Consider the following 13,270-nt stretch of genomic DNA (forward strand, 5'->3'; position numbering starts at 1 on the left):
GCGACGGTCCACCTTTAATGACGACCAGATTCAACAACAAAACATTGCGAAACACCATTTATTCAAACTGATGAATTATAGCAAAGCAGGTATTGCAAGTTTTTGTCTGACAAGATCATACACATTTACCAAGTTACAGTCACATAAAAACAATTCTTATTTTTCCACGTAGCAAACAGATTATGTTCAAATACATGTTACTAATATAAAAAAATAGCATTTAACAGCATTATATTATATAGAATTACAACAATTACATACAATAGTTCGTCGTACTGATCATTAGAAAAACCACTGCTGTCACATTGGAGCAAAAAGGTTAGGATTCAGTGAATTTAGAGTGATTAAGGTTTACATTGTGTCTGTAAGTTTTCTGTGGTGCATGCATACAAATGTTATGTACAGTAAAAATCACTTCCCAAACATTAGTCATCTTGTAGTGGTGAGTCAAAGGTAACTTCCCTTTCTGTGTAGCCTTGTATTTCATTGACTCAAAAGACTTCATTTGTTCTACTGATGTGTGTGGAGTTCAAAGGTTAAATGCATCTGTTTAACTCTTTGTAATTCTGTGTAAAACTGACTTATTGAGGTACCCAATGATCTGGAAAGAGAGAACCTTCATTCAAAATCATTGTATTTACAGTATTGTACAGCAACAGGTAGCAGGATAGTTGTCAGCATTAACTTTGAACTCATTTCCATAAACAAAGTAAATGTGTGAGTTCCCTTTCCACGAGTAGGTCACCTTGGTGACGGGGATCAGCTCTATGGTTTGACGCTGCAGACAAAGAGAGCAAATGTGAGCATGTCACACTAATGCACACACTAATGTCCAGTCCATTAACACTGAGAAAATATTATTTCATGAGTATAGCAGGCTTTAAATGAAGTAGGGGCACTGTTACCTGTTGTAGAATGCGTGACGTCTGGGAGAATTTGCCCTGATGTTCACTGACAAGGCGCTGTGCAGCATTCACCACTGTAGGGTCTGGGAAGCCCATCACAGGGTATACCTGCGCAGGGTTATCAGAAAAAAATATTAACAAGTGCTGAATCACCATCACTGTTGATGATTTTCATTTCTGGGGTGATGAATCGAGCAGGATAACCAAACTTGTGCTGGGGCAATTATAACCTCTGAATTTAGCGTCAGAATGAGGCCAAACACCACCTCAACACAGTTCACGCACTGCATAGTGAAAGGAACGTGCAAGCAGCAACACATTCAGTCCTCCATCAGTGTCACACAGGATGTGTTTAGCCACAGTGCTTAAGTGTGGTAACCCAGGTTTTGGCAGTTTAGAGAGCCCAAAACACAGTATCTGAATCTACACGCATAGAAGTAAAGAAAACAGACTAAAAGGTCTCAGTTAACCTCATACAACCTTAGTGCAACACAAAGGTTATGTGAGCTATGTAGACCACTGAAATGGTTTGAAATGTGGATGGCTTGTTTGTGTAGATATGGGTGAAAGTAGAACAGCTGTACCACTGATAAGCATGCCTGGTTATCATTCTAATAAGTCAGGCAAAGCATTTCTCCCCAAATATCTAAGCAATTTGCATGTTCTATGTATTAAAATAATATATAATCCTCTCATATCCACATCTTGTGTCCCCTGAGAAAGTGAGAAACGGTATTTTACCAGGTACTGGGAGTCCTTGAAAAGCTCCTTGCCAGACACCTTGCTGAGGTTGTCTATCTGCAGTCCACTCGACTGTTCCACAACATAGTTGTCAGAGTTGGTGGTCCTGAAAGCATGCGCAAAAAAAAGGAACAATCTAGTTTAATTTTACAACTGCTATATGCTAATTAGCCATATAAAGTAACCATACATGTTGATGACCTTCAGATTGTTAAGAAAGACTATTCATTGCTTAAGTTAAGTCAGACAATCTTGAGGGAAACAGTACCATTTCACGGTGAGCTTGATGTAGACCAGAAGCTGCTGTTTTCCATGACATGTCTCACATTGCTTCGATCCTTGCCCGTGACAGTGGCTGCAACTGTAAACAGAATACTCTTTAGTAATCATCAGTAAATATTATTATTTAAATGCATTTTTACTTCATTAGAAATCGATGAAATGCAATGGGTACTGCTTACTTTTCTCTCCCTCTGCCACTGCAGTGGTGGCATCGGTCATCTCCGTGGCGGTAACCAGATCCATTGCACACCCAACAAACTTTCTAACAGGAGCAAGAAAAGAAATCATAACATTACCATATGATGTTCATAACAGTCTTAAAGTAACCCTTTCGGTGGAAAAGGAAATGAGGAAATTACTTACATTACCAGCACCGGCGCAGTCTTTGCAAGGTTTTCGCCCCATTCCCACACACCCATGGCAGGGCTGTGTATGAAATGTTTCTCGTCAGTGAAAATCTCTTAAAGCAATTACAGGACATTTTTCCTCTCCAAACACGTGTTACATAATTTACCTTCGTGGACGATGTGTAGGGAACCTTTATGATCTGTTTGTCATCCGCAAAAAAAGTGGGGGTTTTAGCAGGAATGTCCCAAGGACCTGGAGGTGGTTGGACATAGGCATCCACTGGCTGACCTGATTCAAATAATACAACATATCAGATTATCTGTGAGCAGTCGCCCTAAATAGCAGCAGAAAACTGAGAATTCAACCCCCGCAACTAATATATGGTAATAGTACTGCACCTTTGTATGGCTCGTGACTCCACTCTGTAGATCTTGATTCAGTAAAGGTTTCCAGGCGGTACTAAGAAAAAGCAGCAGTGGAGAATATGAGAATTTTTTACTTTGGCATTAATGCGCTAGACATCCCAAGCTATGAGACAAACTATTACTTCTATTGATTTTCCAGCCTTTCTATCAGGTCTTCCAAACACAGACTCCGTCTTACCCTGTAGGTATTGAACGCATCCATGCCGGTGATCACACCATCCTTTGCTGGTGCTTTGCTGTAGCAGCACTTGCTGGAGGCATACAGGAGAAGCGCCTCCCGGGCAGTGTCTTCAGTTATAGATGGGATACTGTGAGCATTGAGGGAATGAGATACAGTAAGTCATGCAGATAATCCTTTAAGAAGAAGTGATGTTTTTAATAGCGTCTGAAGTGCTAAGACTGCTTTAATCTTACAACACATCCTGGAAATCGTTTGGCAATATTACGAGCTATGCTAGAAAAAGAGGAAATAGTTTTAGCTTACTTCCAATTTGGTTGTTCAGGACTAGGTGCAGGCTGAGGAGCTGGGAAAGCAGGCATCGGAGGGGGCAGATATCCACCTACAGCACAAAATGAAAGTTTTTTTTTTTTTACTGTGTTATTGCTTTACGTTAAGAGCAATCATTTCTAGTGCTTTTTCACATAAAGCATTCGCTTAGTGGACACTTTATTAGGTACTTTTGTAAAAATCCAATACAACAGCTCAGCCATATATTCTAATTTTAAACAGATAATAATGTTCAGTTCCATATTTATTATGTAGGTTGTAGTTATACATTGAAAGGTGTTTCTAATGTTTTGCACATTATTAGAAACACATTTAAATATAATAGCGTCCAGTTCAACATGACTAACGCCGACCTTAGTGATAAACATGATTTACATCATGTGATATTTATACAGAATTTAAACAAGAGCTTAAACTGGAAACTTATCTGTTGAATGAATACCAAAAGTACAGACAGGCTGTTTTGTAATTTTAGAGGGAACAACAACAGAATTCCCAAAGTCACATAACAATCGTTTGGGAGATCAGTATCATATTTTGTTTAAATGTAAGAATGTTGGAGCGCACAGTAGCTCACCTGGTAGAGCAGGCAACCCATGCACTAAGGCTTTATCCTTGCTGCAGCAGCCGGGGTCAGACCCACAGCCCTTTGCTGCATGTCGTCCCTTCTCTCTCTGTCCCCCTCTCGATTAAAAGGCATACAGCCCCCAAAAATATCTTAACAAGAAAGAATGTAGCTAAATAAAGTACAGAGAAAGGTATTTGTCAGTCTATGTTGTTACAATCAGATAAACCAAAAGTTACTTGCAAACTAGATGCCTTTTTAAAGAAATTCCTCTCTTTGTTTAACAGTTGGTTTACTTTAGCTAAGCCTTGGGCCACTGTTTTGATATGATTGTATGTTATGTTTGTGCTCCATAACATGTGATCACGTTAAATAAATGAGATGAAAATGAATTGACAAAAACTGTCCATTAGAAGAAAAATTAATATTATTTGGGAGAGCTGCCACACTGGATTGCAAAGGATAAGTAGACGTGTACCTGATAAAGTGGCCAGGAAGCGATCATGACAGAATTGTGAAAGAGGTTTAGTCATAATGTCTGTCAGCGGGGAGAACCAAGACTACAGACTTTACCTCCTCCTGCCACTGTTCCTTCATAGCCAGGCATGCTGTCAAACATGCTGGCCGGAGGAGCGCTGGGGCCCTGCTGGGAGTCTGCTGCGGGTGGGGCGATCATTGCTTAAACAAACCAGAGCCAGAAGAACCAGTTCAGTCACATGAGTGGATGAAGACTTTCACATCATAAATCTTATAAAAGTTTTCAAGCATCGCACAAACGACTCGCCCACAAAAACTGTTATAGACTCTAATGCGCGTCAATGAATCTTTCCAGAAAAACAAACTGAATTCTTGACGTTTCCAAGTTGTAAACATGTTTCTAAATGACACCTGAAGTGTCCAAGAGAGTGACTTACCGTGCCCTTCCGTGTTATTATCCATTCTGAGATGTCTTACAGCAACAACAAACACTCACGGACAGGACTGGGACCACTATCAAACACTATAAGTTAGGTGTAAGTAGTAGCGCATGCACACACCACTCCTCCTGCTCGTACGTGCGGCGACGACTACCCGAAGTAACCTGCACGTAAGGTGACGTCACTGATGTGTGTAAGCCACAGAAGCTACAATCACGACAATATTGTAACTGTCTTTACATCCAGACTGTAACTAAAGCCTTCAAGTTCACTGCAAAAGCGTCATTATAAAGCCATGGAGCTTACCGCGTGGTCCCGTTGCTGCTGGTATATAACCCGGATTGGCTATACCGTATGATCTGTTGGGCTCGCTGTAAAGTAACAGAAACAGAAAGTTAGGCCACTGGTGTGTTAAAAAAACACGCACTTACATTTACTCTGGAGAAAATACGCAACATGAAGAGACGCTTACTTTATAGGCTGGTACTCCATTTCAAAGCGCTGAAATACAAATACAAGGCGTCATATGTGCTCTAATCACAGTCAAGCAGTCTGTCACCAATCATCATGTGACAAAAAGCTGATCATTTACCTTTTATCTCACCCCGGTTCCAAAATCTTGTCAGTAGCCTGACGCCTCTTCTTTGCGCTATTAAAACGCAATAAAACTTCTCTTTTTAGTGTTTTTTTGGTTTAACCTGAGAGCTCGCGCTGATATAAGTGACGTTTTGATGATAACGCACTCACTCAGTTTGGAGAAGTAGAGTTCCCCCACAAATATGCAAAACTCTCATCTAATCAGGAAGTGCGCAAATCCGTTTTATAGGCAGTATACAGATATAAAAAGTGGGCGTGCAGATGTGCAACAAGCTTAAAATGTTAAAATATAACACTCACAAACACAGCAACAAGAACTACGCGATTTATGATACTAAACTGAATAGTTTTTGGAGAAATAAATGTTATTTTCAGTTGATCACAAGCGCATTAAAGCACTGTGGCTGAAAAAATACAGTACCCATAATCCTTTGCAACACTCACGGAAGTCCTTTTCTTTCCTTCCGCCGTCGTTGAGGTCCCTTTTGGATTTACATCGGCGGGTGAGTCCATACAATCTATGTTCATCAGCCATATTTCGTAACTTATTTGACCATCCTGCTATGGATTATCAATCATAGAAGCCCACACTATATATGTTGAGTAAAATTGACCGTTTTGTCATCTTATATCGGCTATAATGTCGCTGTAAAGTGAGGTGCTGCTCCTGAAGCGGCTGACCGGGTGCTAACGCTCTCCCTGTGAAATGGGGTTGTAGCAAAGGCCTGCTGTGCAGCGTGGTTTACATATTAGCAATGTGAAATACCAACTTGGTGTTGCCAACAATAGAAATGAGTGAAATGTTTCTGTGTTTCTGTTAAGGTCACACTGTTAAAGCGGAATACACGAACTAGAGTAGCATGGTAAGCTAGTTAGCTAAACATTGAACTCAGCGTAGAAGCTAGCTTACTTAGCTAACGTTACTCAACACGTTTACCTGGAGACTCACTCAACAGAAACGTTGGTGTATACTTGCTATTAGTCGCAGGCTCTGCGATCGTTTAGCCAGTGAGATCCAGTGTGGTCTGTATGTGTGACAGTAACCTCAACACTTGTTAACAATATCCCATTAGCATGTATCACGTTGCTTCATAATGCTACATCACTGATAGTCATGCTAAATTTGTTGTACCTAACTTGAGTTTGTGTTTCTGCCCTCAGTCACCATGGCAGCCCTCAGGCCCCTCACAAAGCCCAAGATTGTCAAAAAGAGAACCAAGAAGTTCATTCGCCATCAGTCTGACCGATATGTCAAGATTGCGGTAAGAGTCTGGTAGATGCTGGAGAAGTCCAGCTGGGTTGAGCCACCTGCTTTTACATGCTGGGGTGGACCTGCATGTGATTAATCCTGCAATATCACTGTCATATCTTTAACAGAAAAACTGGCGTAAGCCCAGAGGTATTGACAACAGGGTCCGCAGGCGGTTCAAGGGCCAGATGCTGATGCCCAACATCGGTTATGGTAGCAACAAGAAGACCAAGTACATGCTGCCCACTGGCTTCAAGAAGTTCCTAGTGCACAATGTCAAGGAGCTCGAGGTCCTGATGATGAGTAACAAGTAAGTTGTGTGTGTACTGTGAAACAATGCAGATTATTTTTTTCTACGTAACATATGTGTTTGGTAGTGTTTGCAAGCTTTATTCTATTTGTAGAGAAAGAGATAACATCTGCTGCAACTCCAGTATACTAGAGGTTAGGGGAGTAGTTGGTGCAAGAAATAATTGATCTTAATATTGATCAAAGTAATCGTGATTATCATTTTGGCCATAATTATGCAGCCCTACCTTGAACACAATAAAAAGAAATTCCATTAATCTCCAGTATACATATGTAGCATCAGAAGTCTAAGTGTCAGAGATTTCAAAAACCTTAGCAAAAAGGCTAATTACATGTCTATTAGGGCCGTAACGGTACATTTGTGTCGGCGACTTCCGGTTCGGCACGACCCTGTACCGAATTATTGGGTGCAGGGTATTATTTTATTTTGTTTTGTTTTATTTTAATTCCGTTTTTGCGAGCCGAACCATTTAAAATATCTAGTTCCTCAACGGACATAATTGAGTGACGGACCAAGTCCGACCGTAAATCTCCGCTTTCACTTTGTGCAGCGCATTCTCGCATTTTGACAACATGGCAAGTGAGCCTGGCGAACCTTTAGACCCACCCGCAAACCTTAAGTCCTCCGTTTGGGAACACTTTGGTTTCAGGGTAAAATACGAAGATGGAATAAACAAGTTGACAAGACAAAAGCAGTGTGCCGACACTGCAGAACAGCGGTCGGGTATGTACTTGGCAACACGTCTAACATGCTAACGCATCTAAAGCGACACCACCCGAGTTTGAACGTTAACCGGCACGACTAGAAAAAGCAATCTGGTGCAAACTACGATATCGTCATCGTTTAAAAAAGAGCGTTTCCCTGACCATCGCGCTAAAGAAATAACCAACGTCATTGGAGTTGAGTAAAATTGTTTAAGCTGCACTTTAGATATAAGCATGTTTTGTTTACTGCACTATAACAAAGTGGGAAAGCTAATTAAGTTCCTAGTAAAACTGAATCTGAGCAGGCTTTAAATCTGACCAGCTGCACTATACTTTTTATTTTAATTGAGTAAAACTGTTAAAGCAGAAATGTATATTTATATTTTTCATTCAAAAAATGTGTTAAAAAAAACACCAGGATTTTATTTTTCACTTTTTATATTTCTATTTTCATTCAAACAATGTGAAAAAGCAGGATTTTATATATATTTTTCATTCAAAAATTATGTAAAAAGAGTTAACTGCTGTGGTGGTATGTTTTAATAAGGTTACCAATAAGTAAAAGATATTTAATAGTTGTCTATTTTTTTCATTACTGTACCGAAAAAAACCGAACCGTGACTTGTGTACCGAGGTACGTACCGAACCGTGATTTTTGTGTACCGTTACACCCCTAATGTCTATACACCTCAAGGAAAAAGTGGGTGAACTGGACCTTAAATGGCAGCAAGACTTGAACTGGTATATTCTGTCAGGAGTTTTCTCTACATAGAGAATTGCGAGGCAGCCGCCGCTGTCAAATTTTGTCCCACCTCTAGGTCACAACAAAACTGTGATGGATGTCATAAGTATTCTGTCATTTGTAACTGCAGTTGCGGCACTACGCTGATATAGTGGTGCCATCGTAATCACCGTAGTGCTGTCTGTTTTTGGACCACAGGAAAGCGGGTCAAGACTGGTGCTCCAGATATTCATCAGTTCTGTCTTATCACTTTCCCTTGACTTTCGTTTGTATGGGTTTTGTGGTTCTAGTGATGTAAACACCGCTGTCTGTACTGAAATTTAGCAGCAGATTCGGTGGATCTGCCGGGAACGATAACTGAGAAATGGTGAGCAGACTCCGCCTTCTCGGCTTCTGCAGGCATACACTAACGTGGCAATGCCTGACTGTCAATTTGTACTGAGACTTCAATATATTATACCAGTGAAATGTAGGGAAATAGTGTTTTTTTTTTTTTTTTTTTTTTTTTTTTTTTTAAATATCTGTTTTTGTCCCAATTTATCAGTACAAAAGTTCAGACATCTGTAAAATGTGATGTTCGCTTATTACAATACATAAGAACATGACTGCCATATAGACTGATAAAAGCATAAAATCTAAATTAGAAAAGTGTCTTTTAAAGGTGTGTGAGGGAATTATTTAAAAAAACTGATTTTTTAAAATTATTTTATAAATGATTCAAAAGCAGGATCTCTATATTTGTATCAAGAAAATCAGCACACATTAAAACATACTGGGCCACTTATAACCCAATTTAGGTCAATCTAGCACTGTCCTAGTACTGGGTAAAGTTTACCCAGTATGCATGAAAAGAAAAAAACACCAGTAACACCCCAGAATGTGTTATTTTGATCCAGTTTTAAACCAAACCAGCCACCTGTGTACGGGTCTTCTGCATCAGAAAACAACACAAAACTGACATGGCCTGGTATTTTTATGGTGTTTATTAGTTTTTGTGGTCATGTTCTCAGTCTTGGTGTATTTTAGTTCAGAATGTTAGAAACTACAGTGATTTTTTTTTATTTATTTATTTTTATAAATAGTGCAATATTTCATATCATGGGGATGATATTCACTATTGCAGAAGCTTGTTGAGCCTCATGAGGAAAACAATCTTATGAGAAGCAGGTACATGTATGAGGAAGTTCATTATAGTGTAAATGGCATCACAACAACGTGATGCTGAAAACCCTGAATAACCATTCTCAAATAGTTTATCAACTCACCTTGTGTAACCAGAAGGTACAGCTCTGCCAGGAGGGAGAGGAACTTTAATACAAAGGTTAGGTCCTTGTTTTTGGCACAATGGGTTTATTTTTTCATGTAGTTTTACTTTGAAGTTGTGAAAAGATATAAGATCAATGTAATAATAATCTGCCTTTTGACTAAGGGATGATGCGATGACACAGATGCAGTCTGTTAAACATTTAGGAAATTTATGTCCAGGAAGATCCCTCTGACGGCTGCTCTTGTTTTCTTTCCTGTGCGCCATAAACTGCATAAAGCCATGGCTCTGGTGTTGATCACGACGTTCATACGTTTCTAATGTGGTGGGAGCTTAGTGCGAGGATGTGTTTTCATCTTGTCAGTTTATTTTAAACCTGAAATTTGAATAACGCAGTGAAGCTGAGGTGGGGCGAGCAGATGGCAGTCACCACAACTTAATTTTGAAGCTGAAGTTGAGTAGTCACAGCTGAAAGCATACACTTCTTTTCACTTCTTTAATTTCAGTGATGAAGGGGAGAGATTCTTCTGCTTCCTGGCATTAATTGATCACTGATACTACCTCCTAACTGTCAGAGTTTAGTCTGGCTGAAATTAGACCCACAAAATAGTAACTTACCAGTGTTGCATCAATTTCAGAGTAGGGGTGCGCGATATGGACAAAAAATAATATCTCGATATTTTGGGGGATTTTGAAGATAACGATAATTAGACGATATTCTTTTAAATATGTGTTTTTAACAGCCTGAATTATAGCTCATTGTTTCTCATGGATGATATTAATGGAAAAATCTTCTTAACATTTCTTGCTGCTTTTTTACCTGCTCTCTCTGTTTGACTCTGGTGACGGCTTTTTGTAGCGTCNTGTGCCATGTTGCCGCTTCGTTTAGCTAACTGTGGCTAGGCTAGGTAGCTCCGTAGACGGTCTTCCAGTACTGTGAACTTTGGCCTGACAGGCTGGGACCTATCACTACAGTTGACCCACGTCTTCCGAAGCTGCTGGAGCATCCGTGGGCAGTGTTGCTATGTTGTCTCGCTAATGTTTGTTTAGCAGCAGGCTGACCTGCCGGGAAGGTGCCCGTGAGAGATCATGTGACCACCTAGGCGTACTGCAGCATGCTGCTGCACGCAAGTTACGTAACTCTTGTTCAGTGAATGTGTGGGGTTTCAACCTTTCAACGTGTGTTTTCAGTTGTTTTTGTGAAGTCATTTGCATACTCGATAACGTAAATTTGCACATCGTTAAAACAACAATGACGATATTATCGTTAACGATATGTATCGCCCACCCCTATTTCAGAGAGGGTTGAATTGATCTGTTTAGAGATTGTGGCACTGTATTCTGAATGCAGTATATTAGGCCAGATAATGGATGCCAGATTAAGTGTGAGGGCAGGGATAGATCATTTGAATTAAAGGTGTTGAACTTTAAACGTGTGTGTGATGTGAGCTAGCTAGCTAACCAAGCTCAGGCAACACATCATGCTTAAAACCTTGCCCACGGCATTTACTCCACATGATCAAGTAGACTATGGATCTCTCTGGATTTCAGTAAGGTTGTGAAGACCAGGGCTCGCTGTGCTGTTTTGTCTTCAGGTATTTGTGCTTTGTCTACTGTGACTGAACAGTTGAAATGACAGTGACGAGCAAGGTCGAACATTTTTCAACTGTCGCTGCTCAGAAAAAGAAACACCCAACGAGCATTGCTGAGCACAGAATTAACGCCAAGTTCCTCGTTGCACTGCCAGCGTTTGTAGTGCAGTATAAATACGCTCCACTCCTACTGCAAAGCATTACAAAAATACGCTGGCCTCAGGGAAAAAATGCTTTGGTTGATACTGCCCCTTTATAGTTTCAGATATGTTCAACCAAAACATTGGTGCTGTTGGACACAATGTTTACTATTCTCTCGACACACACAAAAAAAACAACCCAAGATCAACTTAATGTGATTGTTTTCTGTTGCGAGTTTCGATAAAATCGGGTGGTCAAATTTGAGCCTTTGTGTAGTGTGTTGCCTTCTTGTGAGTCTGTCATAACTACCCTATGTTTGCACGTTTTAGAAAAACAAAATTTTAATGTGGCTGTGCTTACCCTATGCACAAAATTTGCAATTTCGGCATGATTGTTTATTTACTTAAAATTATAAAAATGTACAGCTTGATCTTTCTGTAAACCTGGAGTCATCCTGTCACAGGACTGAAATTGCTCAATAAAGCAACAGAAAATCTTAAGATAAATTGGGCTACACAAGACTTAAGTTCCATTTAACACTTAAACTAATTTTACAAGGTGAATTTATGCTTGTCAAATCATTCTGCCAGGAAGCACAATCATTAAACCTGGCTTTACTCGGGGTTCAGATGTCCTCCACTGAACTGACTTTGGGTCGAACCCTCAGCACAATTTCAGCCCAAACTGTCACACTTTCCACACATTTCAGTGAAAACATCCTGTCATTAACCTAACATCCTTCCCCCTCTTTCTGTAGGACTCACTGTGCTGAGATCGCCCACAACGTCTCCTCCAAGAACAGGAAGTTGATCGTGGAGAGGGCAGCTCAGTTGGCCATCAAGATCACCAACCCCAATGCCAGGCTCAGGAGCGAGGAGAACGAATAAACTGGTTATTCACAATAAATGTTTAAAAATGGAAGCTGGCTTGTGGATCATTTTTTGCAGCTCAATGCTTGTAAGCTGTGTTTTTGCATATCCTACATGAGTGAAATCATTTTATGGAGGAGAAGCTCCTGTCAGTTTTAAATTTAGTTCATCATTTATTGTCTGAGAAAGTTGGAAGGACAAACTTAAATGTACTCTGACAGTTGTGAAATTGGTTTGAACAGCAAAATTTGTTTGTTCTAATGCAGTGATTGGATTTGCCTTAGTCAATCAAAATGGCCTGTATGTGTGAAGTTAATGTTGAGGAGAAACGGGGCACTCCTGCACTGTTTTTAATGTTGTACAGCATCAAAATTAATTTGCTTCTGACCCTCATTTAAACTAGTGTCAGTGGTGGAGAGCGCTCTAATATCAAAAAGGAAAATTTGTGTTAACCGGTGTTGCAGTGACCAGGGAGTTATAAATGGGTATCTCATTTGTGGCATGATACTTAAGAGATTGGAGCTATTTCAGTGCAGTGCACAGGCGTCAAAATAGTAAGAAAATGCTCGCACATGCATGAGTTGGCGTCCACAGCGATGGCCGCGGAACTGGTTGTATTCTCCCTTGGGTAAAGGGGGTTATTCCTCACTTCCTTCCAGATGACTGGACGCTGAAACAGAACAAAAGGGGCAAAGGCGCCTGAAGAAAAGTGTTGACCCATATTATAAATAGAGGAGGCCACAGTACTTGGTATAAATGCTGTTATCGTTCCAAGATGTGATCTGGGTTCGCTTTTGAAAGAGTAACATGCTTTTACAGTTTGTAAGGCTTCTTGCTGTCAAAGAAAATTCTGGATGGTTTTTTTTTTATGAAATTTTTACCAAAGTAACTCCAGGTTACTTAGAGTGATAATAGATGTAGATAAGAGAACTTGGAACTGTATTCATCCTGAGGGAAATTCTCGTGCAGCAGTGACTGTACAAAGTAAGAGAGTGCAAATAAAATCTAAGCAATGATAACAAGGTGAAAAAAAACATGTACTCAGTGCCAGAAATGTGAACAGATTAACAATGTGGTGCAAATAAAATATACACATGCTAAGAAGAAAACA

At 40.0% G+C, this 13,270-nt stretch overlaps 2 protein-coding genes across 5 annotated transcripts; one reads left to right on the forward strand and one right to left on the reverse strand.

The window, feature by feature from the left end:
* Positions 1-42: 42 nt before the first annotated feature.
* ssuh2rs1 (ssu-2 homolog, related sequence 1) lies at positions 43-5,487 on the reverse strand. 4 transcript variants are annotated; one of them, XM_050064526.1, is made up of 14 exons: positions 5,284-5,487; positions 5,164-5,192; positions 4,998-5,062; positions 4,348-4,452; positions 3,186-3,261; positions 2,880-3,009; positions 2,675-2,735; positions 2,443-2,564; positions 2,292-2,354; positions 2,108-2,190; positions 1,915-2,007; positions 1,647-1,752; positions 906-1,013; positions 43-778 (listed from the first exon to the last, which is right to left on the reverse strand). In XM_050064526.1, the coding sequence occupies exons 2-14, from the start codon at positions 5,181-5,183 to the stop codon at positions 638-640; spliced, it is 1,173 nt and encodes a 390-aa protein (XP_049920483.1). In that variant the 5' UTR covers positions 5,184-5,192; positions 5,284-5,487; the 3' UTR covers positions 43-637. The 4 variants fall into 4 exon arrangements, with proteins under 4 accessions (XP_049920483.1, XP_049920484.1, XP_049920486.1 ...); XM_050064527.1 differs by lacking the exons at positions 4,998-5,062; positions 5,164-5,192; positions 5,284-5,487 and adding an exon at positions 4,689-4,935; XM_050064529.1 differs by lacking the exons at positions 4,998-5,062; positions 5,164-5,192; positions 5,284-5,487 and having other exon boundaries at positions 4,253-4,364.
* Positions 5,488-5,700: 213 nt separating this feature from the next.
* On the forward strand, positions 5,701-12,211 carry rpl32 (ribosomal protein L32). Its single transcript, XM_050064531.1, has 4 exons — positions 5,701-5,791; positions 6,450-6,550; positions 6,666-6,847; positions 12,048-12,211. The coding sequence occupies exons 2-4, from the start codon at positions 6,455-6,457 to the stop codon at positions 12,175-12,177; spliced, it is 408 nt and encodes a 135-aa protein (XP_049920488.1). The 5' UTR covers positions 5,701-5,791; positions 6,450-6,454; the 3' UTR covers positions 12,178-12,211.
* The last annotated feature ends 1,059 nt before the right edge of the window (positions 12,212-13,270 follow it).

This window comes from Epinephelus moara, chromosome 16 (assembly GCF_006386435.1).
Source record: "Epinephelus moara isolate mb chromosome 16, YSFRI_EMoa_1.0, whole genome shotgun sequence".
Lineage (NCBI taxonomy): Eukaryota > Metazoa > Chordata > Actinopteri > Perciformes > Serranidae > Epinephelus > Epinephelus moara.

What these genes read in the sequence shown, in the direction of transcription:
- ssuh2rs1 (XM_050064526.1), bottom strand. Translation starts at nt 5,183, where the DNA reads ATGGAGTACCAGCCTATAAA. An exon ending in ATGCGTTCAATACCTACAGG is followed by an intron (nt 2,736 to 2,879) that starts GTAAGACGGAGT and finishes GCTTTTTCTTAG; the next exon opens with TACCGCCTGGAAACCTTTAC. An exon ending in CCTACACATCGTCCACGAAG is followed by an intron (nt 2,355 to 2,442) that starts GTAAATTATGTA and finishes TTTCATACACAG; the next exon opens with CCCTGCCATGGGTGTGTGGG.
- rpl32 (XM_050064531.1), top strand. Translation starts at nt 6,455, where the DNA reads ATGGCAGCCCTCAGGCCCCTCACAAAGCCCAAGATTGTCAAAAAGAGA. An exon ending in ACCGATATGTCAAGATTGCG is followed by an intron (nt 6,551 to 6,665) that starts GTAAGAGTCTGG and finishes TATCTTTAACAG; the next exon opens with AAAAACTGGCGTAAGCCCAG. An exon ending in GTCCTGATGATGAGTAACAA is followed by an intron (nt 6,848 to 12,047) that starts GTAAGTTGTGTG and finishes CTCTTTCTGTAG; the next exon opens with GACTCACTGTGCTGAGATCG.